Source organism: Accipiter gentilis, chromosome 12 (assembly GCF_929443795.1).
Source record: "Accipiter gentilis chromosome 12, bAccGen1.1, whole genome shotgun sequence".
Classification (NCBI taxonomy): Eukaryota; Metazoa; Chordata; class Aves; order Accipitriformes; family Accipitridae; genus Astur; species Astur gentilis.
Genome location: NC_064891.1, coordinates 12,599,783 through 12,627,645, shown reverse-complemented (window position 1 = coordinate 12,627,645; position 27,863 = coordinate 12,599,783). Strand labels below are relative to the sequence as shown.

The 27,863-nt window shown below is 47.1% G+C and overlaps 1 protein-coding gene across 5 annotated transcripts; it reads left to right on the top strand.

The window, feature by feature from the left end:
• Window positions 1-265: 265 nt before the first annotated feature.
• Window positions 266-26,777, top strand: NDNF (neuron derived neurotrophic factor). 5 transcript variants are annotated; one of them, XM_049815358.1, is made up of 4 exons: window positions 266-326; window positions 21,243-21,434; window positions 22,476-22,600; window positions 23,524-26,777. In XM_049815358.1, the coding sequence occupies exons 1-4, from the start codon at window positions 307-309 to the stop codon at window positions 24,915-24,917; spliced, it is 1,731 nt and encodes a 576-aa protein (XP_049671315.1). In that variant the 5' UTR covers window positions 266-306; the 3' UTR covers window positions 24,918-26,777. The 5 variants fall into 5 exon arrangements, with proteins under 5 accessions (XP_049671315.1, XP_049671317.1, XP_049671316.1 ...); XM_049815360.1 differs by lacking the exon at window positions 266-326 and adding an exon at window positions 528-621; XM_049815359.1 differs by lacking the exon at window positions 266-326 and adding an exon at window positions 1,942-2,130.
• The last annotated feature ends 1,086 nt before the right edge of the window (window positions 26,778-27,863 follow it).

The following is a 27,863-nucleotide window of genomic DNA, read 5'->3' as shown; positions in this document are numbered from 1 at the left end:
TCAGAACACTGTTGTGCCACAAATCGTACCCAAAGGTAGCTGCCTGCTTTCACCTGAGCACATCCCTCTCTGCTGGCTCCTGCATGCTCCAAAGGCTTGGGGAAAAACTAGTCAGAACGCACTGGGTTTTCTTTACTAATTTTGGCTTTCTTATTTAGTCAGATTCTCCCATTTTTGGATGATCGAATCTCTGCGTCTTCTGCAGCAGAAGAGGAGCGCGTGTAGTTTGCTGAGATTTTTTTTCTCTTTTTTTATTGAGGTGTTGCATTTGGAGGCAAACAATCCTCTAGGAAGGAAGAAGTTGGGATGCTGTGTGTGAATACCAGGTATTTTTAGGTTTTCCTTAAACCTGCATAAATTAATTCTAAACTTCTGTGTCTTTCCTCCCTTCCCCAAACTCTTACCCTTGAATCTCTCTGAATGTGATAAATATAGTTGTGAAATATGTAAAAATAGTGACGTGACAACAGAAGGATAACTGGATGGGGGCACCCATGGGCGTCTTTTTCTTAATCCTGGGTTTCTTTCGGTGAACTTCTATTTTTGAGCAGACCCTTGGGCAGAGTGCTGGCTGGCTTGTGGTGAGCGACCCGGCTACTCTGAGAGCTGACAGAGCGGGAGGTAAGTGGCGGTAACTAACGGCAATTAGCAGAGGTCTGGACAGCTACGTGTCCCTGAAGACATGAGCTCTTTTGGGGGGGTTGTGTCTTCACGGAGTGAAGCTGATGGTTACCCCACAGAGTATGACAGTTTGCATCCCTCCGCTGAGGCTTCGCTGTCAGTTTTGCTCAGTGGTCTTGCAAAAAAGGAGGTTATTTTATTTTTGCTCCCCGAATCTGTTGAAGTATTAGGGAAGGAATGATTACCTTCCGGGAAATTCCCCATCAGCTGCTATTGGTAATAACTTGTTTAATGCTTATGTAGCACTTGACTTTTTATGACCGATGTGCCCAAAAAAGAAACAAAAAGAGAGGGGTTTGTTTTTAAACGGCAAAGGAGACTTTCTGCCTTTTCGTTGCAGCTCAGAGGTAATAGTAAGAAAAATCTCCCTCGCTCCCCGAACCCGAAAGCTGCCCCCGATCAAAACCTAACGAGGGGGCAGGCGAGAGGTGGCACGCGCAGCTTCGAGACCCATTTGCTAAATTGCGGGAGGGTTTAATAAATCCCGTTTCTCCCGCATCCTTGACCATCTCTCCAGCCCTCTCTCCCGCGTCCATCGCCGTTGGGATGTTCCGCAGCCTTCCCGCAACCCCAACCCCTTCGAGCGGCGGCTGCGTGAAAAAGAGAAGGGGGGAGCCCTGCCCAACCCCCCACTCTTTCTCCCACCGCCTACCCTATCCCCCCCCTACCCCGAGTCCCGACTTCCAAGCAGGATAACACTTCCAAGATGGATGTTGAGTAGCTTCTCGCAGCCCACCACCGCAGCGCAGGCGAGGGCGGCACAAAGCCGGGCGGCGCTGCCCCCCGCGGCTCTGCCTGGGGGGGAGCGGGGTGTGTGTGTGGGGGGGGGCAGTGTGTGTGTGTGTGTGTGTGTGTGTCCCCTCCTCTGGGGGCCCCGGGTTCGGGGCTCCCCCGGCGGGCCCGCCCCGCCGTGGCGGGGCGGGGCGGGGGCGGCCGCGCCCGCGGGGCACCCCCTGCCCGCCCCGGCGGCGGCGGCGGCAGCAGCAGCGAGACGCGCCGGGCGCCGCCGCTCCGCGCCCCTCCGCACCACCACCCCCAACCCACCCACACACCTCCTGCAAACTTTTGCCGGGGTTCAGCCGCCCCGCCGTATCTCCCGGTAGGCGAAGTCGGGGCCGTGCCCTCGCCCCGCTGGGTGTCCGTGGCGGCGGGGGGCGGGGGGGGAGGCTCCCGGTTCCTTTTCTTTGGGTTTTATTGGGGGGGGTTTCTCTCTCTTTTTTTTTTTTTTTTTTTTTTTTTTTTTTTTTCCCGCGGGGAGGAGTGGGGAAGCGAAGGGGCTATAAAGCGCGAAGGGACGTGCGTGACACAGTCCCCGTTGCAGCCCGTCCCCGCCGGAGCCGGGGGAGTTAGGTAAACACCCGCCCCCCGAAAAAGAAAAAAAGCCTTCACCCTCCCCCCCCCTCCGCCCCCGCGGGCGAGACACGACGGGACGGGACCGGACGCCGCAAGGTAAGCCACCGGCACCGGGGCGGGGGAGCGGGGCCGCCCGCGCAAGCTTCCCTCCCCCCCCCCCGGCCCGTCCGATTGCCGTCGGGGCGGGCGAGGGACGCGGTGCCCCCCCCCAGGCGGTTGCGGGACCCCTGGGGTAAAGCGGAGCGAGGGGGACACGCCGCACCGAGCGGCCACCCCGGCGCCGTCCCTCCGCTGGTAGCTGCAGCGCCGAGCCCCTCGTCCCGGCACCGCTCCGCCGCGGCTTTTGCGGGATGCTGCCGGTAGGTAGCTCTCTCGGATCCTCCCCTCCCCTTCTTCCCCTTCCTCGTCTTTCCCCTTCCCCTTCGAGGTTTGGGGTTTTTTTTCTTTTTTTCCTCCGTGTTTTTCTTCTCTTCCAGCCCGCGGCCGCCGGCAACCGCGGCTCGTCCTCTGGCGGCCGGGCGCTGCCGCTGAGCTTGGGGCGGGGGGCTGCGATTGTGCCAGGCAGGCAACGGCTCCGTCTTCGCTAGCATCATACTTTGTTTTCGCGGGGGAAAAAAAAGAAAAAAAAACGGCTACTAAAAAAAGTAGATGGAAAACTCAACGGTGGGATGGAAGGGCTGAGATTTGCTACGTGCAGCTTGGATCGTGTTTTTATTTCGACAGCGCGGAGACAATGGCTACAAAGCGTTGTTTAATCACTTGCAGATATAACTTTTATGTATTTAAATCTTCACAGTTGAAGGGTAGTGCAGATTTTTTGAAAAGCAGCGATTCTCTGAGTGGTTTTCTTCTGGGTGTATTTAACACTTGAGCGGTAACGTGCCCTGCTTTCCTCAGACCGGTTAGCTTGGTGCCAGGGATGAGCGCGATCTTGTCCGTGCCGTGCAGCGCAGGGCAGCTCTGGAAATCATCCTGGTGGACACCTACGTGGGCGAGGCAGCCTCTGTAAGGCCGGTTTCAGAGAGCGGGTTGCAAAGCTTGTAGCGTTCCTTGGACTTTCCCTTCCCGCCAAAGGATCTGGTTAGCATCTAGTTATGATCTTTAATTAAAATGCTTAAACAGTATCGCCGTTCTTGTGGCTTGACTGAGCCGCAGGAGGCAAGCTCAGGAGGGAGGCAAGGTCCTCAGCGTAAATACACGGATCCCCCTGGCCCAGCTGGCTCTTTGCGAGCAGATACCAGGCAACGTTCAGTGACACAAGCGTGGCACCGTGTCTCCATCGGAGCATCCTACAGTCAGGCTGCATTGGCAGCCCCATCCAGCACCGTAGGTCGAGCCGGTGGAGTCGCATCTGTGTGAAACTGAAAGAGACGAGAGCGATTTGAGGCTGAATTCCTCCCTGGGCGGTTGGTGGCGAGTGATTTATACGCTAGTGACCCTGGCAATGCACCGCTGGCTTGGCCATAACCTGGTTTCCGTAAAAATAGCGCTTAGGTGTCAGACATCGTCAGCACCCTTGGCCGTGCTGTAAGGGAGCAGGGAGAAAAACTTTGTGATTCTGTTCAGCCTACTTTGAAAATAGCTGATTCTTAGCTATTTTAGGAATGGCATTTTGGATTGCTTCTTGTCAGGAATGCCTCATCCTCCTGGCCTCGCTCTCCTACCTCGTAGCAAAACGCATACCTGCAAGAGGAGAGCTGCCGAGGTCAGCTTTCTAGTACCAGTAAAAGTCTCTGTGAGTACTTACACTAATGTCTAGAATTTAAAACTTGTTAATGTTTGAAGGAGGAGCGTTTAAAACGCCGAGAGATTTTAACGTTCTGTTTCAAGCATTTAAAATGGGATGGAGCAGAAATGTGCAGTAGTGCCATGTGTGGGTACTGTATGGATGTATTTGGGGTCCTGTGGCGGTGTTTCATCCTGTTGTGAGCAGAACGATACCTGTTCCTTGTGGACTTTTGGCAGATAATGAGCCCCTCTTAATCTGAAAGAGCTTTAGAATATGTCTGAAAAATCCCTTCAGCCTTGTCACGTTTCCGTGATGAGGACCGCGGGCGCATCATGCTGTCCTTGTTTCCACGTGACCCTGGACAGAAAACCCATTGATTTTCCTGCTGTGGAGGGTGGGCACCGCAGTGCGTCATTGCAGCCCTGCCGGCGAGGCAACATGATGTGCGTGTCCTGTGCCCACCCGGGGACACCTGGCAGGCAGTGGCACACATGTGATGTGCTGCTTGCGTCATCGGCTGGTGGGTTACCTCACACCCCAGCCCCCCTGGGGGAGCTCAGGGTTTGGATCAGTTGCACAGTTTGAGAGGGAATTTGAATGCCGTGTAGGACGCTGATCCCACAGAGATTAATATGGGACCTCCCTTTTTTTTTTTTAATTTTAAGAAGGTTGTCAGGGAGGTGAGGTATTGCTGCGTAGGATCGCCCCGCGCGCCTGTTTTGTTGCAGATGACTACTTCGGAAACACCAAGGAAAAGCATTTAGGTTTTCCCAATGTTTATAAATACAATATGGTGCAAACTGTCAAGCAAGCTGTTCAAAATCACGTAACGCCTTTGCTGCCTTCCCTGTTCGGGTCGAATGCCTTCACCGCATACTCGGCGTTCATCCGACATTTAAAGCTCCCGGCACGCAGCTCTGGCCCATCTGCCACAGTTTTTTCCAGCGCGCCTCTCCTCCTCCTGCGAGCTGGGCTGGGGACGACAGCAGCGCGGGCAGGGCGGGTGCTGCGGCTCCGCTTGTGCCACAACCCACTCATTGGAGCCCAGGGCCTCCTTCGGCACCCTGAGAGCCCGGGCTGCCCCAAAGCGCCCTGGCTCATATGCCAAATCTGCGTGTTAGGGGCAGAAACGGCGTCTTCAAGTCTGCTTTGTCCTCTTCAGAAGGTCTGTCCACCTAAGGTTTGTCCACCTTAGAAGTCCCTTAAAAATGAAGGTATGAACCCTTTCTGGGGAGGTGCCCCGAGAGCGGAAGCTCGCCGTGGGTGGGTTAATGGTGCCAGGGGAGCAGGGGCTCACCTTGGCTGCGCAATGGGGTTTCCAGCCTCCAGCCACGCAGTGGGCCTTCCACTCCCCATCCCACAGCGTCAGTAGGGCTGGATAGAGCCTGTTTGCTGGACGTTTCGCTCTGAAGCGTGCCAGGGTCTTCTGCCTTAATATATATAAAAAGATGAGATGTTTATTAAACTCAGACCCTGCTTTTTCTTCTACAATTTATGTTCCAAAAGGCTGGTAGTAAACAGTTTATTAAAAAGAAATCCTGATTTATTTCTGCAAATGGTTACATTTCAAGCTGGTACCAAACAGTTTTGTAAGAGACCACCTTTTATGCTTCCCATGGCACTTTAAAAGATTGCTAGAAAAATAATCTAGAATCTAAGTAGGTTTGGATAAAGGCAAGCCAGGACTGTACGTCAGGGTATGTGGTGCTTTTATGCAGTGAAGCGGCAGATTTTACCACAGAACATCTGGGTACTGGCTTCAGTTACAGCACAGATTTTAGTGGGATAACAAGTCTTGTTTGGCTTCGCGTTCATTTTGAAGTCACTAAACTTTATATGAATAATAAAACTGTAAGGCCGTTACTTCACTATTTTCAAGGGGCTATTTCAGTCCTCCTTCAGGGTCTTGCATCTTCCTAGAGCTGGTTTTATTTTGTTTTACTAAGTGGGTATTTATCTTTTCAGTCCCCAGCTTGCTCTCACAGGAGGCAGATTTACTAATCTGTACCGATGGACACACCAGAGATGGCGGGTTTCCGTTCGACCTTGCTGAACGTGCACGTTTTCTGCGTTAAGGGCAGTCTAATGAAAACTGCACGTTTCTTGTTTGGTGCATTCAAAGGGGCTGATGTTATTAACATGGAGGACTATATAGCTGCTCTGGGCTACCAGTTTGGCCACTTGTGAGAGTTGAAATAACGGTGGAGGTTTTGCTTTGTTTTTCTGTTTGATTATAAAATGCAGAGGAGAAGTGTAGATGGGACTGAAGGAGGGAAGGGCCTCCTCCTTCATGTAAGAGAACAAGTTTGCAAGCCTTTACAAAAGGCTGCACATACTGGTAGGAATGCCCAGCGTCGAGGATGACAACCTCGACTAATTAGATACTAAGAAATACATGTTTGGAGTATGAGGCTTGTGTGAGAGCGTATAGACAGCCCATAAGATTAATGTTTACCTTGCTGTCGGAGAACCCACTGTGATACCGAATGCTGTTGAGCTGTGTATTTTGGTGTCACTGGCTGTATGGGCAGGAGCGAAAGGAGAATAAGTCAGAATTATGTTAAAGGAAAGAGAATGTTTTAGGTAAGATCAGCGAGAAGGGACTCGAGTAGTGCTTGAGCTCTGCTAAATAACGAGCAGTGCAGCGAGTGAGCATTGCCTTGGAGTAAAGGCAGAGTACAGAAGCTGTGTTCCCCACTCCTTGTTTTACATCGTGACTGAGAATACGCTACTTCGGCGACAAAAATCTTTGATAGATCAAACAGGGATAGTTTCTGCCTGAGAAAACAACTCAGATAAGCTAATGCTTATGGATGGATGGAGGGAGCTTTGAAGGGTGAGGAGATGGTATGTTTGAAAACTTTAACAAGATGTCATTAGGAGAGGAAGTATTTGCCCTTAGATCGGGAAATAGGTCAGGGTAATAAATCATAACTCCAGGAGAATGTGCTTAAAGCTGGAAATAAATTAAGAGGGGGGAGAGAGAGAGTAAATATTAAAAAGAAGTTTGCCCTTTTAGAATTGATTTTCTAATTTGCAGTATGCAAGGACACCCACTGAATGGGAGAAAGATAAATGTTAACACAAAGCTGTAACAGGAACCAGCCAAAAATCTTGTGGCTGCGTAGATGGCTTTGATTGCACCCCGGGGAGCATGGTGGTCGCGCGGGACACGTCAGAAGCAAGCAAAGCGTTGTCATTTTCAGTTCATGTGCAAGATAGCTGATACTGTAACTTCACCAAAAATGCGATGATCTTCTGGGGGATGTTTTACAGGGTGGGTTTTAAATGCCATTCAAGTAATCAGCAGCACGAGCGGTCTGAGAACCCAGCCCCCAGTCCACGACTGCTTCGATGATAAACAAAAATATATCCAAGCTACCAGAGGGATGCAGGCGAATCCTGTGCCCGGCATCTTTCGGTGGGCTGTGTCCTTCCACCCAGGCAGGGGCGAGCGTTCAGGAAACAGCAGCATTTCCAGCATTTCTCAGAGGTGGCTCAAGAGCACGCAGGTTTGTTCGGGTTTTGGCCCGAATCGGGACCACTCTGGGTTTAGGGTAATTAAATTTGGTAGTTGGAGAGATGTTTGTTGCTTGCGTGACAGCTGAGATAAGAAGTAGTGGGTACTTACTGCGAGCACCTGGAAATCTGAAAAACAAAAGGCAATAATTTATCTTTCCTACTTCATTCCCCCCTCCGCGGGTCCGGATATGAGTGCCCCTTCAGTGTGACCCTCGCACGCTCACAAGCTGACACACCACCGAGGCCGACACTTCCACTGTGATTTACAGGGGAAAAGCATTGTTCGCCTAATTGAGCATATTTCTTTTTTTTTTTTTTTTTTTTTTATTTATGGAAAAGTAACTTTAAAGGGGTTGCAACTTTATTAGGGTGTGAGAAAAATGATGCTTTTCATCTTTATCACTTTTAACTTGCTCAGTACCAAAATAGAGCAGCGCCAGACCAGCTGCCACTCCTGCTGCAAAGGCTGGTGGGGAGGCAGGCGGGAGGCGTGATAGGATCGCAGGTTCTTCGCACATGTCTGCAGGGATTATTAAGCAGGGTAGATGGTTTTTACAAAGCAGCCAGGATATCGCGAAGATGTGAGTGCGCTCTCTCTCTCTCTCCTGTGTTTAGGTGCAGCAGATTTACCACTAATTTGTTTATAGTCAAACAGTCTACACGTGCATCAGCATTTTGAAATCCAGAAACCTGATGCAAATTAAGCAGTTTACAGATCGGGATGATGATGGTGCCGGAAAGCCAAGTGTCTCGGAGCTGCCAGCTGGTCTCTGGATGCGAAGAAAAACATCAGTGAGCAGCGTTAACGGTTTCTAGTCCCTGTTCTTTCTCTTCCTTTGGCTACTGAATCTGCATTTAATTCCCCGGGGGCTTTTTCTCCTGGGTAAGAATTACTTACTTGAGTATGATTTGTAGGACTAATAGGATCTTACCCTTGTTTGGGGAAGACCCTAGGGGCTCTCTCAAACTGATTTTTCAGTAATGAGAAATAATGAATAAAAATCTAATAGTCCTAGGGGGTATTAAAGTTACAATTTTGCAGGGAAGATTTAATGTCAGTCGATTAAAACTTTTTTAATCCTGTTACAGTACAATAGTCAAAAAAAATTTATACTAGGAAAAATAAGTAGGTTTTAAGACCCTTCCACATCACGCGAACAATTCTAACTTGATTTAACATTTGAATTAGGCAGGTATTTTAAAGCAAGACTATAAGACATCTCTTGCAAGTGTGTGATAGCATTGCGGCAGGTCCAGGGAAAGAAATGTGCTATGTTAATTTACAGAGCACGTTCTAATTCCCACTCATTTAAGAAAAAGCAGTTGTAAAGCGTTTATGAGAAAATCCAGGCAATTAGGGCTTTAACTCGAAAATGCCAAATTTCATACGCGTCAGTGAGATGTACTTCTGGTAGACCAAAACACGCTTCTGGCTCAACCTTTTGTTCACTGGGTTCATGGCTGTCCCCACTCGGCACTACGGGCTTGGCATGGTTTTGTTCAGCCGAAGACTGTGCGGACCCTGACTTGTGGCCCTCGGCAAACTGGGCACGTGGGGATCGAAATGGGACTTGGGGCATCATCCCCGTGGGCAGAGTTCCCTGCTTGGCTCCAGCCCAAACCTCTTGGGCTTGCTGAAATGCCTTGAGGGGACAAGAGCACCGAAGAGCAGATACTTCCTTGAATTTGCAGCTTTTTGGTTTTTACAAGGCTATATTAACGGTGATGTTGAAATGATACTTTGTCCTTTAGCAGTAACTTTTGTCCAAGGGTCTCGCAGCCATTTCCAGTGGAGGGACACCCCCAGAAGGCAGCGCTGGGTCCCACGCAGAGCTCTCACCACATCTTCCCGCTTTGGGAAAGGAAAAATGCCCTTGGCATGTGTTTTGGCCATCTCTGAATGTAGAAATTCCTTTCTTTTCCTTTCTTTTCCTTTTTTTTTTTTCCTTTCTTTTCCTTTTTTTTTCCTTTCTTTTCCTTTTTTTTTTTCCTTTCTTTTCCTTTCTTTTCCTTTCTTTTCCTTTCTTTTCCCTGCTGTCAACTGAGGATGTATGGTCACTGTAAGAAGTCCTGAAGGTTTTGGGGTTGTTTGGATGTTCACTCACCCATGACAGTCTGACCTATCCGCCTGTATGTGTTCCCTCCGCTTTTGTTCACAGTAACTAGATAAAGAACTAACCTTTCACCTGCCAGCCTGGACAAATAAACACTGGCCCAGCAGTAGAGTGGAGCTGAAACTGACCCTTTCGATAGTCTGATTTTTGAGATCCCTTATCACAACTCTGCAGTTGACCCCGGCAGGTTTGAAACTCTTGCGGCATGTCCCTTTAGAGCACCCATCTTTTTGCACTTGGGAAAGACAGAAGTCCACCGCTTAGAAAACCCAAAACATGTTAGAAGGCCACCCTGAAGACTGGCAGCTCCCAAACACGCTCCTATCCTGCTTTGGTGTGATGGGCCAGTGGCTCGTGAGCTGTGGTTGGACTCGTGGTGTCTTGTAACCTCTTCAGACAGATGTGTGTGTCAGCTCTGACTGTAGGCCCACCTGTTGCAGCAATCTCCGTGGCCGTGCTTCACCATCTCTCTGGGCATGTACCATTTTGTCCTTTGGAGGCAAATCCTTTCTCCATCGCATGGCTCCTTAGCCCTGGAGATATTCAGTGATGCTCCATGAGCAGTGCCCCGCAGCACCTGCTGAGTGGCTCAGGGCAGCCATGCGGGCAGCATGGGTCCGTAGCTTCTCCGGCGACTGGCCACACTTGTCCCGAGCCTTTCATGTGCTTCTGCAACACCCTTGAGTAACGTTAGGAACCACCCCACACCACACGGGCACTCTCCTCCTGCGAGGGTCCCTGCTCCCTCACAAATGTCGGACACGCTTGCTGCTGTCGTTTGTCCCAGTGACTAGCGGCAGGATCAGGAAATGGGGGCCGGAGCCTTCATACATGGGTCTGGGCGGGATGAATCTCTCCCACCTTGCCACGCAAAGGCCAGGTCATTGGGGGAAGCAGAAGTTCAGATTTTCTCTGGAGGCAGTGCGAAGTGTCAGGCACTGCAGGGGGCGACCGCATCGAGAAATTTGGTGCCACTAACGCTCTTCGCTGACAATTTTCACTAATTTACTGAGTTGCCCTCTATAGGAATCTGTGTCTTTTTTAAAGCAGGATGCTAAGGAAATAAATGCTGGTAGGCAAAATTTAGCCAGCGTGAGCATTCCTGCTTTTTCTCGGGCCTACCCCTGTAGCATATAGAAGTGAGCGTGCAAAAGAGGTAATTTTCTGAATGACACATAGGAGAAGTGGTGAGGCTGACCATCCTCCCTGTGATGTGGTTCACTTGCGATGGGCCATCCTGTGCTCTCAGCCACTGCAGCCTCTGAGGAAGTCACCGGAGCTAATGGTGTGACGAAGAAATTGCGTGTGCTGCTTTGTAGGGACGGATGGTGGGGATTGGTGTGGGGGACGATATCCACGCTGGGTCTTGGGAAGTCTTTGTTGCTGTGACTGTGGCTAAGGTCTGCCAGCTCTAACACCGAACGCACGGGTAGAAATATGTAAATATAAATATCTTTAGCACCACATTTGATACTTTCCATTTTCAAACACTTGAGAAATGTTTACATATTTTCAGCAACCCTTTTCCAACTAGGGAAAATGAGACACAGTGTCTGTGAATTACTCTGATATGTAACAAATCATTATGAGAGAGCACCTTAAGGGTTCATTAAGGACTTGTAGGGCCTAAGATTTCCTTTGCATACCTTTAAAGCTGAGGGCAGATAATATTAAAAATGAATCAGTTTTTGAACAGGAAGTTCAATCAGAAAAATTTGGATTCTAATGATAATTAAGGAATTGGAAATTTGGGGGGATCACCTATCAGTATAATGTGTATTAATGTGGTGAAAAGTAATATAGGCTAAACTCTCAATTTGGTAGAAGTAGTCATGGTTTCTTTGAAGACAGCTGAGGACCTTGATTATGTGATTCGGGTGTAAATAAAAGCAGCACAGGTATAAGATTGAAAAAAATACAGGAAAGAACAGAATAAAATCAAAATAATTTTTTTCCCCTGTTCATATAAATTGTATTTTCTCCTTGTCTCATACCTACTTAACTACAAGCATTCCTGGATTGAAAAAACCTCGAATCCATCCTTACAATTGCACTTGGAGCCAGATGCCTGCTACAGTTTCTATCTGAGTTCCTGTTGCTGTGTCTTTGCTCTGAGATGTCCACCTCCCCTGCAATCCACTGCGGGATGTGATCCTGGCGGCAGCGCAGGGATGCAGTCGCTTCCCCCGAGGGTCAGAGAATCGTCTCTTGGGCACGAGCACCGTAATAGGGGTTGTCACTGGTGCTGCTGTCTTGTTTCGTTCTTTCAACTGCCAGAGGGCTTTCTGGAGAGCTGCTGCTGTTACTTTCCGTGCTATGGCAGGCATTACTGGTTGTTACAGGTTAGCCTAGAAGCTCTGAAAAACCCTAGGCAGTAAAAAGGAAGATACGGTAAAATTGCAAATGAGAATTTCTGAGTAGCTGTTGCAGGAAAACTGTGTGCGGAGGTAGGGAAGTGGGCATGAATACTAATGCACTTGGGCTGGCTGTGGTTTGTAATCCTACATACATGTGTGGTGGTGTTCCTGACGCTGAAGAAAACTGCATGTCTGATGGAAGCTGAGGGAATCGGCCTCTGTGCACTTAAAGGGGTTTGGAAGTAGTCAGCAATTTTCCTTTTTTCAATTGTCTACCTAAAAGCAGAAGGGAAGAAGTGCGTAAGCAATTCCAGCATGCTCACGGCACAGCTCTCCACACAACGTGAGCGCTCCAGTTGTTGCTGGAGCCACCGGAGGCTCGGCTTCCCCCTGCTCCTGCCCTGCAAGTTGCGCTGGTGACCCGCAGCTCCTCGCCTGTCACTGCCTCTCCCGCAGCCCCCTGCCTGTCACTGCCTCTCCCGCAGCCCCCTGCCCCGCGCGAGCCCCTGATTTTCTCCCCTTTAACAAACACCTTGTTGGCCACGGGCAGCTGCCAGGTGAGGGGTATTCCCCAGGCCCGAGGAATGGCTCAGGCAGCTTTAACTCCTTCAGTAGTTAATGCCGTTCATGACTTTGTCTTTATGTTTTAGCACTTTCTGAAGGTCTTTCTGACCACCAGCCGTAAGCCCTGGTGGTTTGAGGATGCGACAGCAGGATGCACGGACCCTGGTTCCGCTCCTGCTCTTTATCATACTCTGACACTTCAGTCATCCCTGTCCCTCGTGGGTTTTGGCAAGGGCGCTTGCTCATAATGTCATTCAGAAGTATTCCAGAGAAACAGTGGGAAACTCCGTACCAAATACCAACATGCTTGTGTTGGTTGTAATTTGTAATTGTTCGTATGTGTTCCTCCCTGCTAATCCTCTTTCTGAAATTCATTATGGAGAGACAGTAACATACACTCAGAGAGCTCTGCTGAAGGCAGAATGTCTTGGCCAAGGAAAGTAGCTATTGTTTTATGATTAAAGGAAGGGATTATATTGGGATTTCCTTGAACAAGGAATGTCGCTGCCCCACTTTTATTGCTTGTAACAAGGGGATAATAATTACTCTTTGTTATAAAACACCTCCAGATCTCGTGATGAAAGATTTGTGGTAGAGCTGTGTGGCATTCAGGGTTGGTTATCTTAAATGGCCTGGAGTTGTGCAAACTAAGATTTCTCTGCCTTATCTTATTTCTCCTATGGGGCTCAAACTCTGCTGGAGACTCTGGAAGAAATTCTCCTGCTCTGAGTTGGGTGTCTGACATGAGATTTTCCTCTGGAAGGGCTGGGACCAGTTACCCATCCTGTGATGCTTGCTCTCTCCGTGAGCGACGTCCAGCTGCCTGGGGATTTTGTACGGGCTTGGGAGGATGAGCAGGTACGATGGTAAGGACACAGGGCGGCCTGTGCCGGAGCAGCCAGGCGAAGTGGAGCTTGGCACGGGGGGCGAGCTGCCAGCTGGCTGCCATCCAGTGCTCTGGCACGTCACTTCTTCCCGTGCCGCTGCCATCCCCTCGCCAGGAGAGAGGTATGGAGAACAACTAAGCATTGTAACAGAGGTCTCTGGGGTCTTGCTGTTTGTTTGGTTTTGACACTCATGGCTGAGTCGCATGGGTTGAGATGGCTGTGAAGGAGAGAAGCGCTGGTATGTGGTCTCTGATTAAAAAAAGAAAAACTACGAGGCATTTCCTCAAGTGTCCCAAATGGTATCTCCTGGCTCAGCTGGTTTTTGAAGCATCCAGCTACCACCAGCTCCAGGATGGTGATTTTGATGTAATCAGAGTTGAATCTGTTTCCACTAAAAGTGGAAAAATAAATAAGGCTCAGTTTAGAAACAAAATAGTCCATGTAAAATTTGATTTTTGATACCATATCTCCCTGAGTATGTTTGCTTTTCAACGTGTCTAATTTGAGACAGCTCTGCATTTTACAGCGTTACCCCTTCAGAGTTAACCTCTCCCCTAAGTCGTAGTTCGTTGCCACTGTTGTTCGTTAAGATTTGGTGGAAACATACCCTTATTTCTTCATACCTTCTTATTTTTACATAGTTGAATTTTTTCTCCATGCTACTGTGATTTGCTTTGCTAAAACAATACTCCCAGCAAAGGAAAATCGTGGGTTGAATTGGAATTGCAAGAGGCGGTCAGTTAATCCACAGATTATTGACACGGTGGACCCTAAATACTTCAAAAGCACCATTATAGTCCATCATGTCTGTGCGTACTTAGGGAGCTTTAATCCATGGATTACAGGTCCGTAAATGCTCCTGCCCTCCCAGTTACAGCCGGTCTTGCCAACAGGAGCTGCCACGTCAAGCTGGCCGCGGTGCTACACAAAAATATTCCTCTCTAAAATCCACGGAGACAGCTATACACCCCCATGTCCCTGTTGAGGCTGCATTCCTCACCCCCCACCCCGTTCCGTAGGGAAAGGCTTTGGGCTGGTGCACATCTCCAGCGGAGGGGCTGGCTGGGACTGAGCTGGCCGAGCTCCCGGCAAGGCTCCTGCAGCCCTGCGTGGCCCGTGCTTTTCCCCAGGCACGAGGCAGGACCAGACAACAAGTTTTCAAGAGCTCTGCTTTTTTAAAAAAAACAACAAAAAACTCCAAACCCAAATGAAAAGCATACCAAACGTTTTCCAGATCCTTTAGGGAATAGTACGTATTAAATGGCAGGCCTTCACTTTTCCTCTCTGGTCTCCCCCTAAACAAACAAACCGAGCAGCTCCCAGTAAATACTTAAAATTTCAAAGGCATTATTTTTCCTTGTTTGCACATTAAAAATAACTAATTGTATTACAACTGAAATTGGTAGGTGCTTTTAAACTCCTCTGTTGCTGAGGTGATAACTCTGTATGCTGAGGTGCATATATTTGTGTTATATATCTCTGGAAATGAAGTGTATAATGGAAAAGCTCATGGCCTCTTTACTTGCAGCGTTCCTATAATAAGTCAAAGAAGTCACACAGTGCCCTTTTCTTTCCGAAGCTGGACTTAAATCACGTCAATAAATCTACAGACTTATTATGAGATGCAGCGTGGGTAATGTACACAACGAACACCCCCCCGCCCCAACACACCAGAGTTTAAAAATAGGATGTAAGGAGGAAGAAAAGTTAACCATCCATACAATAAAAAGAGAAGAAATGCGACACAAAAGCACTGTGGCAGGCAATGCCTTGAAATTATCCTCACTAAATTACAGTCATGCACTTTCCACTCTCTGTAATTAAACATTAGGGTTTATTTATTCCAGATGCATTTCCTTCAAGTAAACCCAGACTATTTTTATTTTTTTTTGTTATTGTAAGTCCTTTACCGGTCTCTGTGACCTGCGGACAGTTGAGAAGTAAATCAAATGATTTCCATAGATCAAGGCACTTGAAGATGACTTGTGAATAGTACTGGCGTTACACGTGGTGAATCTAATACTCTTGTTCCCTTTTTATGGAACGTAGGTATATTCAGTGACATCGAGCCTTCCTGTGAGTGTGCGTGAAATAAATGCACAATGACACTCGAACAGGAGCACGCAACTGCTTTGCTCCCAAACAGCCAAACAAAATGGATTCTCAGCTTGCTGAGTAGGATTTCTGTGTCAGGACGTAAGTGGGGAACCTCTGGTACCTTGTGGGGTACACCCTGCGCAACTGCTATATTTTGCTGGAAAAAAAAGGCTTGCTTAGGGCAGACAGAAAATAGTGTAGGCTGGATCAGCAAAATAAAAAATGGGGTGATTTTATCTGCTCCCGAGGCTGCCTGTTTCTGGCTTTGGTTGAGGATGCGCCCACCCCGCTGATCCTGCAGCCTGTGGGAAGAGCCTGTGAGGTGCTGCCACAGCTCCAGCTAATTTGTCCCCCGACTCAGAACCTAAGCCAGTTGCAAATCCCATTATCCTCACCGTTTCTGCTTATAATTGCAGTTTACCTAGATATTTGCAGGCCTTTCGTATAGATGAAGTTCTTTACACAAAGGTCTTAAAGGCTGGACAGAGGGCTTGTGTACGTGGGATTTTTGGAAAGGTCGGGTAAGGCTCACTGCCCAAGTGGAAATCATTAAAAAGATAAGAATGAACTGTAATCATAAAATCTATGATCTGATTTAGTGATAATTTTCATGTATGTGCTTATAGTTCAGACTTAGAAAATGGCCAGACTGCTGCTTTTGTTTATTTATACTTCCTGAAGGAAAAAAACCCGAAACCTCTGGCAAGGTGGCAAATTTTGAGCTGTTAAAAATAATTTTTTTCCCACTCCAAATGTACAGCACACATTTTGCATTTCTTGATCTATTTAGATAAATACATATAGGTTCACTAAGTAAACCTTTTCCAAGGCGTTGCTGTTGCTACCACAGTGTTTGTGCAGCCCAGGAGCTGCTCACCTGGTGACAGGACAGCTGCCTTCCAGGTTAAAATAAAAGGGAATCCCGGCCACCTGCCATGACCACCGCTGCCCCAGCATTGCTCAGCCTGCCCAGGCTCGGTGGATGGCGAGCAAAATCGGGTAGCCCCATCCAGCTGGAAGGTGGGCTGGGAGCAGCCCTACCTGGGAGGGGATGGGGACCCCCTGGATGCTCCCTGCTCACAGCGTGGTTCCCCGAAGTGGGTCAGTCTGCAGCAGGGAAAAGAGAAGGGGGGGGGGAAATGAGAAAAGAAAACTTCTTTTTTTTTCCTTTCTTTGGAAATGAAGGAATATACAAGCAAGTTCTATTTTCTCAAGGACTTTTTTCAGTGTTGCTCTTGGTGGTGGTCCAGAGCCGCTGGCATCTGTGTGCACCATCCTGGTCCCTGCAAGCTGCAGCGGGTTTTTACCTCTCATTTCGTGCCGTGCTTGTAGTTGCTTCATGGGATCCCCCTCCCCTCTAGCAATGCCGGGAAGGTTGGTGTCCTGGCACAGCCGGGCTGACGAGCGATCCCTTTCCCCTGTGCCAGGGAGTGACCTCCTGGGGACCAGGGGTGCCAGTTTTGTCCTTGCTTCTTATGCCACAGCCGGCATTGGCATCACCCAAGGGGGGACAGGGCAGCAGGTTCACCTTTGCGCTCGGACTGAAGGCTCCATTTAGAGTTTGGGGAAAAAGCGAGAGGTAAAGATGGGCCATTAGAGGGCACTTTTGCAATCCTGGAGAAGGAGAACGGTGCTTATTATTTCACTTAGGACTGTTTATTTTGGCGCTCTCTTAAATTCAGTGATAAACAGCAGGCAAATCCCTCCAGTCAGCAGGAATATATCAATAAAATATTGACTCAGAGTTTAAAAGAAAAGAAAACAAGACAAACTTGTAGAAAAGGGAATAAAAGGCATTTAGGAGGTGGCATAGTCGGGAGAATAAAATTTCACACAAGATATTTCACGCATGGCTTTACAGTGCAAGTGCTTAGGCCTCAGCTTGTACCTGGCTTCTAAAAATGAAACCGGCTTGGAGGACAGCATGCAGAAACAAGAAAATCGTTTGTTGGAAATTTCCGAGGGCTGGGTGGGAGAGCACGAATTCATGTGCTCGCATCTAGCAAGTGCATTTTCTGAGGGACTCTGTCAGAGTCATTGCCCAGCAGTGAACTTGCTCACAAAGGAACGTGGGATGAATAAATGATTTTTTTGCTTTCCTCTTGATGTTTTGCATGAGCAAACTATAGAGGATTTAGCTTAAAACTCAGCCAAATGATAATGAGTGCACTGTGAAAAATAAAATCTGTTTATTAACTGGTGTGAAAGGGTGGTCTAACACTGCCAGCACAGTTTGCAAAAACTGTGAGTGAGTTTTGAACGCCTCTTTGCTGTTGAGGTGTCCTGCTCTTGGAAGTGTCGTGCATGAAAATTGGGCCCATTTTAAGCCCCTGAGGTTGCATGTGTGAAAATGAAAGCACTCAAAATCCTATTTACTTGTAAAGGAACAAGGATTAGAAAACTTGTCTTTTTCAGTAGCAGTTGACAACTTTGCAAGCTATTTCATGTATGGGATGGGCCGGTGCTGCCTGCCCAGGCTGGGCAGGGATCACAGAACTAACCTTAATCTGTCTTTTGTAGTTATTTTTAGAGCCAAAATGCTTTTACAATTAGATAAAGAAATCGGAGACAAACCTGTGCCTTGTCGCTACACTGCGGTTCTTAATGGGGACAGAAATGCTGTCTACAGGAGTTTTTAAAGTGAATTAGCTTGTGAAATTATTTAAGAAGTGAAGCTTAGCCTGCGTAGTCCTATAATCAAAAATCGTTTATTTTAATAGAGGTTACATTGCACTGGAACTGACTATGGGAATATACAAGATTGCAATTTCAAGGGGTTCATGTGGAGGACGCTGTCTGCAGAAAGCGTCAGAGTTTCTTACCTAACCAAATAATCTGCTGTAACTGTTGTGATTAAGTTGGAAAGAATGTCTTCCCCGTTGGCCAATGATAATACTTGAAAAATCAATAAACAGTGTGTTAGAGCACATGAAACTCATCCTACTTGGTGTGAGAGGAGGTTTCTGCTGACTTTGGTGACTCAGGTCAGCAAGTATTTTGACTTACGATCTTTGCTCCAAAAGGTCAAATGTCATTAACTTTGCTGATAAGTATCAACACTTCAGTCTGAATTTGAGGAAATATGTCTGTTGTCATCAAAAGCTAAGTCAGGACCCGGTTGGGCTACATTTTGACAAATCCTGTGAAAGCTAAATCAGGGTTTAACTATAAGTAGCAATTGCATGTCTTAGGTAAAGCCCTTTACTCCTTTCCCTTCCATAGGGCAGAGCACTGCAGTAATCTCTTATTAAAACATCCCAAACAATAACAAAGCGCATAATTTGAGACCCGTGAGTGCCGGAGATGAAGCATTAACAAGCCCTGCAAACAGGGAACCGCGGCCGTGTGTTGCTGTTGCTGGGTTATCGCCGAACAAATAAGGGCGCAGCCTTCTCCAACTGCAAAATAACTTTCGGTAGCCTCGGCACAGGCAGGGCTTCCCTGCGAGATGGTGGGGCCGTCGACTGACAAGCTCGCCTCAGGGCTCTCCAGCACACTTGCTGCTCGCTTGCAGGGAGCATGGGATTTCTCCAGGGTCTCCATGCCCACCTGGGACACGACCACAGGCTAAACTCTGCCAGGTGAACCTCGAGCATTCGCTTTCATCTTTCCTGCAGTTTTCCACTCAGGAAGGGGAGAATCTGGCTGCAAATATGGGAATATGTGGTGGGCCAGGGAGGGAGAAAGCTGAGGAAGGCGTAGTGGCCCTTGGTGTGAGGGAAGGCACGAGCGGAAGGAGGCGAAGATAAAATTGCATCCTGGCGAGGGAGTTTTCAGTATGTGTCACTTGTGGCTAATGGTTACTTTGGGGTTTGCTACTATTATCTCTTCCCTCTTGCATCACCAGTTTCAGTGGGAAAATAGAGAGATGAAGGACGGGAACCTAGCTGGACAGCATGAGCTGGAGAAAACAGCAGAAAACAGGGCAGGGATGAGCTGAGGTAATGGGGCCAGGGGCAGCGGAGAGGAGGGGAGGGGTTGAGCAGGCACAACCTGCGCCATTGGTGGAAGGTGCAATTAAATAACAACGATGTTAGAGGCAGAGGAAGCAATATGAGGGCAAAAATAGCCCTCTGTGGGCCTTGCTAATGTCAGGAGACCTGTTGTCTTACACGTGGATGGCTGTCTGTAGCCGTACTGGGAGCAGGGCGGACTGCAGGACAGGCAGATGCTGCAGCCTCCTCTCTGTGTGCAGCAGAAGGGGAGCTGGAGGCAGCAGGGAGGGGGAATTTGGGAAGATTTTATCAGGAGCTTGGAGGTGAAAAAGAGGATGAGACCCCCTGCCGTCTGCGGTGATTCCCATGTTTGGAATGCTCGCACCCACAGTGAGCTTTGGCAGGGACATGGTGATGAGAAGAGGCGCAGAGGCTGGCCGGCTGCTGGGCTCCTGCCTCTGTGAAGAGGACAGTGGGAAGGCGCACGTGGGGATTTTGGGGCTGCCAGGGAGTGGGTCTTGCTGAAAGCTCTCAAAGGGCCAGAGGGGGTGGGCTGGGGTGAGAAGGGTCCCATGCCTTGACCACACCAGCCTCCAGTGGCTCCTTTGGGGGTTTTGGAAGGTAAAGGCATGGGAGGAGGAAGGAGGAGGCTGCTGGGGGCTTCCCTCAGGGCCGCCTGTTGATATTTTCATGAAGTGCTTGAAGGGGAAGAGCAATTTTATTATGGCTTAGACGACATCATGCCACTTCGCAAGGAGCTTTATGATTGCTATCTTTATGTAAAATATTAAGGAAAGGTCAAGTGGAGAGGAAAAAAAACCCCAATCTCAACAGCAGATTTGATCTTAAAGGTAAAAAGAAATAGTTTGTTATAAAGCCATGGTTAACTTACAGTGTAGTAAAAGGAACAGTGCACAACCACACATTCAGCCAAGTAACAAGAAGACAAAACTGTTCCTGCCAGCTCAGCTTTTTATCATGCTTCTCCCTAAAGCCAGTGGCTAACACAGTTTAGGTAATGGCCTAAACCTCTTTTTTCTAATTTTAAAAAATGTTATCATTTAACAATTTAAACTCACTGTACACATACCAGAAATGGTCTTTGTTTTCCCTCCACCACCACCCCATACCAGAGCCATTAAATATGAGATCATCTGCTGTACTGAAAGGAGATTTCCAGCCTGTCCCACTGTATATGTTAGGGTAGTAATTACTGACCTAGTTGTAGACATAATAATGAAAGGCTGAGATTATGAATTATTATGCCTAATTTGTAAGGGATTCTTTGCTTTTGTGTTTTGCAATTCCCATCAGGCTTGAGGATTAAGCCCTGCTGAATTGCATGTTAATACCAATGTGCTTTGAATATGTGTGGGTTTATATCACATGTTTTCCTAATTCACTATTTTTATAAAGAACAATTTCACTGGAAATACTTTTCGTAGGATTGTTGGAAGCCCAACCAGAATCTCCTAAGGAAAATGAAGTCGATGTACCCTCCATCTCCTCTGTGCCTACTCTAGCTCCCATGTCCAGTTCTGCTATGGCAAAACATCAAACTGTAGCTCTACCAAAGTATGTGGAAGGCTTTTGCTCTTCATTAATGAGAAGGAGAGATACCAATTTGCAAACAGTGCATGGGCTTGCTTTCAATTACAGTTCAAGATGGAAAAATCTTATTTACATACTTTATCCAAGTGCTGTGAGGATGCGAGCTTAGTCCTTACAATATGTATCCCTACTGCTTGTATGGCAGTACAGTGAAGGTGCCTGCAAAACATAAAGTGCATGCGATGTTGTTATAGGTATGCCTGTGTTTCAGCAGTAAACCAGCCCACAAGAGCCAGCCCACAAGTTTGCAGCTAGCTGAGTCAGCGACTGCGGGTCACGAATAAACCAGTGGTTCACCACAGTCTCGCCCATCAGTGTGGTACAAGCTGGCGGCAGCTCCTGCTGTGTGTGGTGCAGCCCTCCTCAGGTGGGACTCTCTGTCGTTGCTGTAGGATGCTCCTGCTGCGCTGCCCGCTGCTGCTGCTGCTGCTGCTGCCGCTCAGCTCCAGGACCCAGAAGTTACCTACCAGAGATGAGGAGCTCTTTCAAATGCAGATCCGGGACAAAGCATTTTTTCATGATTCATCAGTCATCCCAGACGGAGCCGAAATTAGCAGCTACCTCTTCCGAGACACCCCTAAAAGGTATTTCTGTCTGGCTCAAGTGAGGAAGTTGTACTTCGAAGATACTAGCTTTATTTGCTGGGTGTTTTGAAATAAAAATTGGATCCAAACCAGAAAAATACAAATGCCAGTGTTCTGTCTGGTGAAGTAAGTAACTATGCGAGTTTCCATCCCAATCTGGCCTCCCTGGCTGAGCGTCTATCCAATTTATTTGATTTCTGGGATAAGCCCAGAGCTCCCACAGACCACAGAAGTTCCCTGAAGTGGGGCCGCTAACCATGTCTGGAGGCAAAGGGAGCAGGAAGGAAATTAGAAACTACAGGCTTACCCCACCACACTTGTCTCTCTTCATTATTTTATATTGTGCTTTAAAGAAGCAGTGTAAGCTAGTGCGGTCTGAACTCCCCACTTCCCAACCTCGACCCTACAGGTCAGAAAATACTGAGTGAGGTTAGACTGGGAAAGAACCTGAGGCTCTAAAGAGTTCAGGGAAGACCAGCATTGCCATCTTCCTCCTCATAGCATACACCTCCTTCAGCCTTCATTGGTGAGAAACATTTTACAATAAATGACATGTAGCGCTTGGGGGACTGCGGGAGGACAGCTGAATGTGTATGCAACTATATGTGCTTCTAGGGCCTTTACCTGTACATAGCATAAAATATGTGTCCTGCTTTGAAGAGCATATCCCTAAATTCCAGGAAAGATCCCGTTTCCCTCATTTATACCTTTGTGACCATTTACACTGTATATAGTTAGTGCAGGGGTAAAAAGTGAAGCTGATGGAGGGGAGAGCAGGAGGCCAGAAACCCTTCTGCTGTGTCTTGACAAGCAAAGTGTGAACTCAGCACTTCTGTGCTGGGGGGGGACACGACGACTCCCCCCACCTCCCTAGCTCTTGCCCACGGGACTTTCCATATTCCCTCTGCACACGCTTGCCTGGAAGTAATGCTTTCGTCTTTCTTGCCCCACTAAGATCAACCTTGATCATGTCACGTCCGTCCCTGCCAGTTGGCTGTCATCAGGATTTATTGACATATGGGTCTGTTAACCTTCCCCTAGGTATTTCTTTGTAGTTGAAGAGGACAACACACCCTTAGCAGTGACGGTGACACCATGTGATGCGCCTCTGGAGTGGAAACTGAGCGTGCAAGAGCTCCCAGAGGAATCCAGTGGAGAAGGTTCAGGTAACAAACCATCAATGACTTCCCTTGCACCTCAGAGACCTCCTTTTCTCCTGGATTTGAAGCTGCCTCAAACCAGTCTCAGTGAGATGCCAAATCTCACAGCAGGCCCATTTTTATGATCTGCTGTTTGGATCTTCAGGCCCAGTCCTGCTGTTGTGCAGGAAACTGGCAGCAGGTAGCAACATGACAAGGAAAATGTCTGTAAAAAGTAAAAGTAAAAGCTGAGGTTATAGTTACAGAGTGCACGGGATGCTGCCACAACAAACTGTTTGCCCAGAGTAACTTGGTTTCACGGAGGCTTTGCTGTGAGCTGTGTACACAAGATAAGAACTGGAGAGACAGGGCTGGCGTTGCAGCAGGGCTGAGCTGGCCCCTTTGAGGGGACTGGTCTATAGACACGGAGCTTATTTGGAAATAGCCATATAACTGCTACTCAAGAGAGAAGAGGCCTTTGGCTTCCAGAGCCTCTCACACAAGTGCTAAAATGTCATACACACCACATTGTATGGCATACACACCTTTGGCCCCCACTGTATTTAGGCACAAAATTTTAGCATGACTCAGAGGGCCAAAGCTCAGGGCACAAGTCCAGAAACAGGCAGCGGAGTCAGTTCCCCCTGGGGAACTGTATGGCATCTCCAAGTTGGGTGCTTGAAGTACTCTAGTGGAAGGTATTAGCTACCATTCGCGAGACTCCTTTAATACTGATCAGGTGCAATTTCTGTTGCATTTGGTTGTAACCTGAGTGCCAAACCAATTTCCCTCTCTGATTTGACAGAAGTATTGATTACAACTTCCTCAGAAGATAAAGCCTTCCTTTTTCATCGCACTCTTGTATTTTATGTAGAGTGTCTGTTAGAGTTTTATTTTCTCATATTCGCAGATTGTGTCTGTACAAATGTTTTTCTTCGCTTGTAATCTAGGTGAACCAGAACCTCTTGAGCAACAGAAACAGCAGATTACTAATGAGGAAGGCACAGAGCTGTTCTCTTACAAAGGCAATGATGTTGAGTACTTTGTTTCCTCTAGTTCCCCATCTGGTTTGTACCAACTAGATCTGCTGTCAACAGAGAAAGATACACATTTTAAAGTGTATGCAACCACTACTCCAGAGTCAGACCAACCTTATCCTGAATTACCTTATGATCCCAGAATCGATGTCACTTCTCTGGGACGTACAACAGTGACGCTGGCGTGGAAACCAAGTCCCACCGCCTCCTTACTGAAACAGCCAATTCAGTATTGCATAGTCATCAATAAAGAACACAATTTCAAAAGCCTCTGTGCTGTTGAAGCCAAGCTCAGTTCTGATGATGCCTTCATGATGGCTCCAAAACCAGGTCTGGATTTCAGTCCATTTGACTTTGCCCATTTTGGCTTCGCCTCAGACAACAACTCTGGCAAAGAACGTGGTTTCCTAAAATCATCATCAAAGTTTGGGCGCCAGACGTCCTCAAAGCCAAGAGTTGACTTGCATAAAGTTTGTATCGGGAACAAGAACATCTTCACAGTGTCTGACCTGAAGCCCGATACGCAGTACTACTTTGACATGTTTGCAGTAAATACCAACACTAACATGAGCACCGCATACGTTGGCACCTTTGCCAGAACAAAGGAGGAGGCTAAACAGAAAACAGTTGAACTGAAGGATGGCAAAGTTACAGATGTATTCATCAAGAGAAAGGGAGCCAAATTTCTACGGTTTGCTCCTGTTTCGTCTCACCAGAAAGTCACCTTCTCTGTTCATTCGTGCCTGGATGCCGTTCAGATCCAAGTTAGAAGAGATGGAAAACTTCTCTTGTCTCAAAATGTGGAGGGTGTGCGGCAGTTCCAGCTTCGGGGAAAAGCAAAAGCTAAGTATCTCATTAGGCTGAAAGGAAGCAAAAAAGGTGCTTCTATGCTGAAGATCCTGGCTACAACAAGGCCTAACAAGCAGTCGTTTCCTTCTCTTCCTGAAGATACACGAATCAAAGCGTTTGACAAACTCCGCACTTGTTCTTCGGTCACGGTGGCGTGGCTGGGCACTCAGGAGAGAAACAAATTCTGCATCTACAAAAGGGAAGTGGATGACAATTACAACGAAGAGCAGAAGAAAAGAGAGCAGAACCAGTGCTTGGGTCCAGATACAAGGAAGAAATCGGAAAAGGTTCTCTGTAAATACTTCCACAGCCAGAACATCCAGAAAGCAGTGACCACAGAGACAATCAGAGGTCTGCAGCCTGGCAAGTCCTACCTGCTAGATGTTTATGTGATAGGGCATGGCGGGCACTCCGTGAAATATCAGAGCAAATTGGTGAAAACGAGGAAGTTCTGTTAGTGCCCCTGTACATAGAAATATATGGAACTCCGGTCTGAACATTATCTTACTTCCAAGTATACGGATTGACTACTTGCACAGCTGAGAAGTTGTGACCTGTATTTGTACTGTGTAGAAAAGATATCAACTTGTATATTTATGTTTACATAAGTAATTGTTTGGAGGAACTGAGGCTGGTGCTCTCTGGTAGCATCTGGCGACGGTATTATCGTGTGTCCAGTGACCCACATGTGATGCTCAGTAGATGTCCAAGGTAGCAGGAAACCTCGAAGGAACTGGCACTCCTTTGCTTTCGTATTGCATGAACTGCTTCTAAATTATTTTATACTTAAAAGGCTGAGATACATCATTCATCCACCTTGTTATTCACACACAAAACTCACAGATGTATACCCTTTCTCTCAGTGTAGATGGTAGGGTTTCTGTAAATTATTTTATAGAGTCTTGTTTTAAATGTTTATGTTTCTATGATTGTAAACTATTAAAATCTCTCCCCAACAAAATGCAGATCTAAACTAAGTATTAACTGGGCTGCACATGAAGCAGTTTTATTGCTAATGTAAATTCTTACCTAGCTGATTTTCATGTTTAAATACTGTATGTATTTCATGTACAAAGTTGCCATAACATTATATTCCTGTACATAAAATTAAAAATATTAGATTATATATTGTTTCTTTTTTCTTGACATTTTAAGAGGGCAAACAGACTTGGGGACAGAGGAGGCATTCTGAAACTTGAACGGATTTCGTCTAGGATGTACCTCTCTCTTGTTCATCTTTTGTGGCAAGGTGACTGAAGTCCAGTAGAATTACCGATGTTACTGAGTCAGTTAAAATCTGCAAGATAGTGCAGGCCATCGAAGGAGGGGTATTTGTGGCGTAGTCTGGGTCTACAGTGATACAAGCATTAAAGGAGCAGGACAGCACAGAGGAGCTTCACTTGTCCTGGGTGAGAATGGATCCTGTTTCATCGTGGTTGTGAGTGCCGCCAGCGCTTTGCAAGGAGCTCACAGTCTGAGCTAGAGAGACCATACAATTCAAACGAATAACATGCCAGAGAACCAGTTGTTATTTTTGTTAGATTATCATTGAAAACATTTGCTTTCTGGATGCTGTTGGTTTTGACCGCAGTAATAATAAGCTGAGAGGATTATTTTTTTTCCATTGACAAGAACGGTAGTGCTAAGAAAAAAATGTGTACTTCCATTTAAATTGCAGTTATTTCCATTGTGTAGATTTCTTTTAAATATTAAATGTCTGGATCTCATCTTTTCTAAATTTTCTTATTTGTTTTTCCACGTCACCTTCATTGACTCAAAAACTTGTATAGAGCTGGTTAATGGAAAACACACTTCTGAGAAGCAACTAGACCAGCTCTATTTCAAGCAGCTAAGAGCAGGATAGATACTGCCTCAGTCCCGATATTGTAGTATGGGTCAGGGCCTCAGGACAGGTAACTGAGACCTTTTTTTCATGGTCCCATCATATGCATCAGTCTGCAGCACTCAGGCAGTGGATGTCAGGGTTTATTCAAAGATAGTCTCTGTCTCTTCCTTAGGTGCTGGTCCATAAAATGTTTCACTGCTGTGACTTTAGCACTTTCAAGCCCCTTGGGGCTCTGAAGATGAGGGAAAGGGACCAAAATCCACATAAAGGCTGAAAGCAGATTTCTCAGTTCTCCGTGGCCCTGTAGTGCTGAGCTTTTCAGGTTGTCCTTTCTGCACGTTTCAGATTGCAGACTGGTGGGCGGCTGCAGGGTTTCATGGCTGTGCAAGCTCCCATGCTGTTCTACATGCCGAGTTTGCTGTGACGATTCTCCAAGAAAGAGGGGGATACTGTACGAAGATTGATCAGAAGATGCCTGCTGTGTTTAATGTAATTGTATAATAAACCTAATAACTGAAATGTAGATTTGTCCACAGATGATCTCCTCTCCTCATTTGAAAACATCTCTCTGATTTCTTAAAGCGAATGGCTTCAAGTAATGCATGCCTGCTAGCTTACCGTGCCATGGCATAGGTGAGCAGTAATGACTACAGCTGAGAATCCCTTGAGAATGGGACTGTGGTACCAGTGTTAGATAACCAGTTGCCAGGGAGATATTTTCCCTACATTTCACTGTCCAAAAAAGCTACTGAATCCTTCAGTTAAAGGCAACAACACATGCATTTTTTTAAGCCTTTCTCTGTTCACTGCTGCCATTTTTGTGGGGAACGGTACCCATTCCATTGGCCTATTACAATGTTTACTTGAAAACATATGTTTCATCACCATTCCAGCTCTGTTTGTTCCCTTTAGCCAGATTTCTCTGTTTGGATATTCATCCAGCTCACTTGGCTTTTCTGCCTGCTTACAACTTAGGTTTGCAGTATGTCACAGAATGAAAAAATTCCCCAAGATGTGTGCATCTTCTATTTCTGAACACTACATTTTCAAAGAAAAATGTCACAAAATTTGTCTTTTTTCCCACTGGAATTCTTCTTTCCCCAAACAACTAGCTCTATTTATTCTTCTGGATGAAACTGAGACCATACTAGTATTACATCTATTAATCATCCCATTATTATTCAGGTCTTAATGGAATCAAGTGGATCTGAGAGAGGCAGTTCTTAGTTTGAAGAATGGAGTAAAAATAAGGGCACCAGTCTTTATATAGTGCAAATATCAGTCACTCTTAAGTGAGAGGTGGCTGAAATGGGTATTAAAGTAAAATAGGTATAATCTACTGGGAAAGCTCGAGACTAAGTGTTTGCAAAGCATAGAGCCCATGTAAGAAGTCATAGCATGGGCAACCGAAGAGCTTTCCTCATGCCCCATTGTTGTCAGTCAGCCTGGCTGTGAAGGAAGTTCAGACTGTATGTGTCTTCATCCTCTGACTCGCCTCCTCACCAATTTACAGCTTTCTGTCCACCAAGACTCATTTCACATGGGCCACAGAACAATA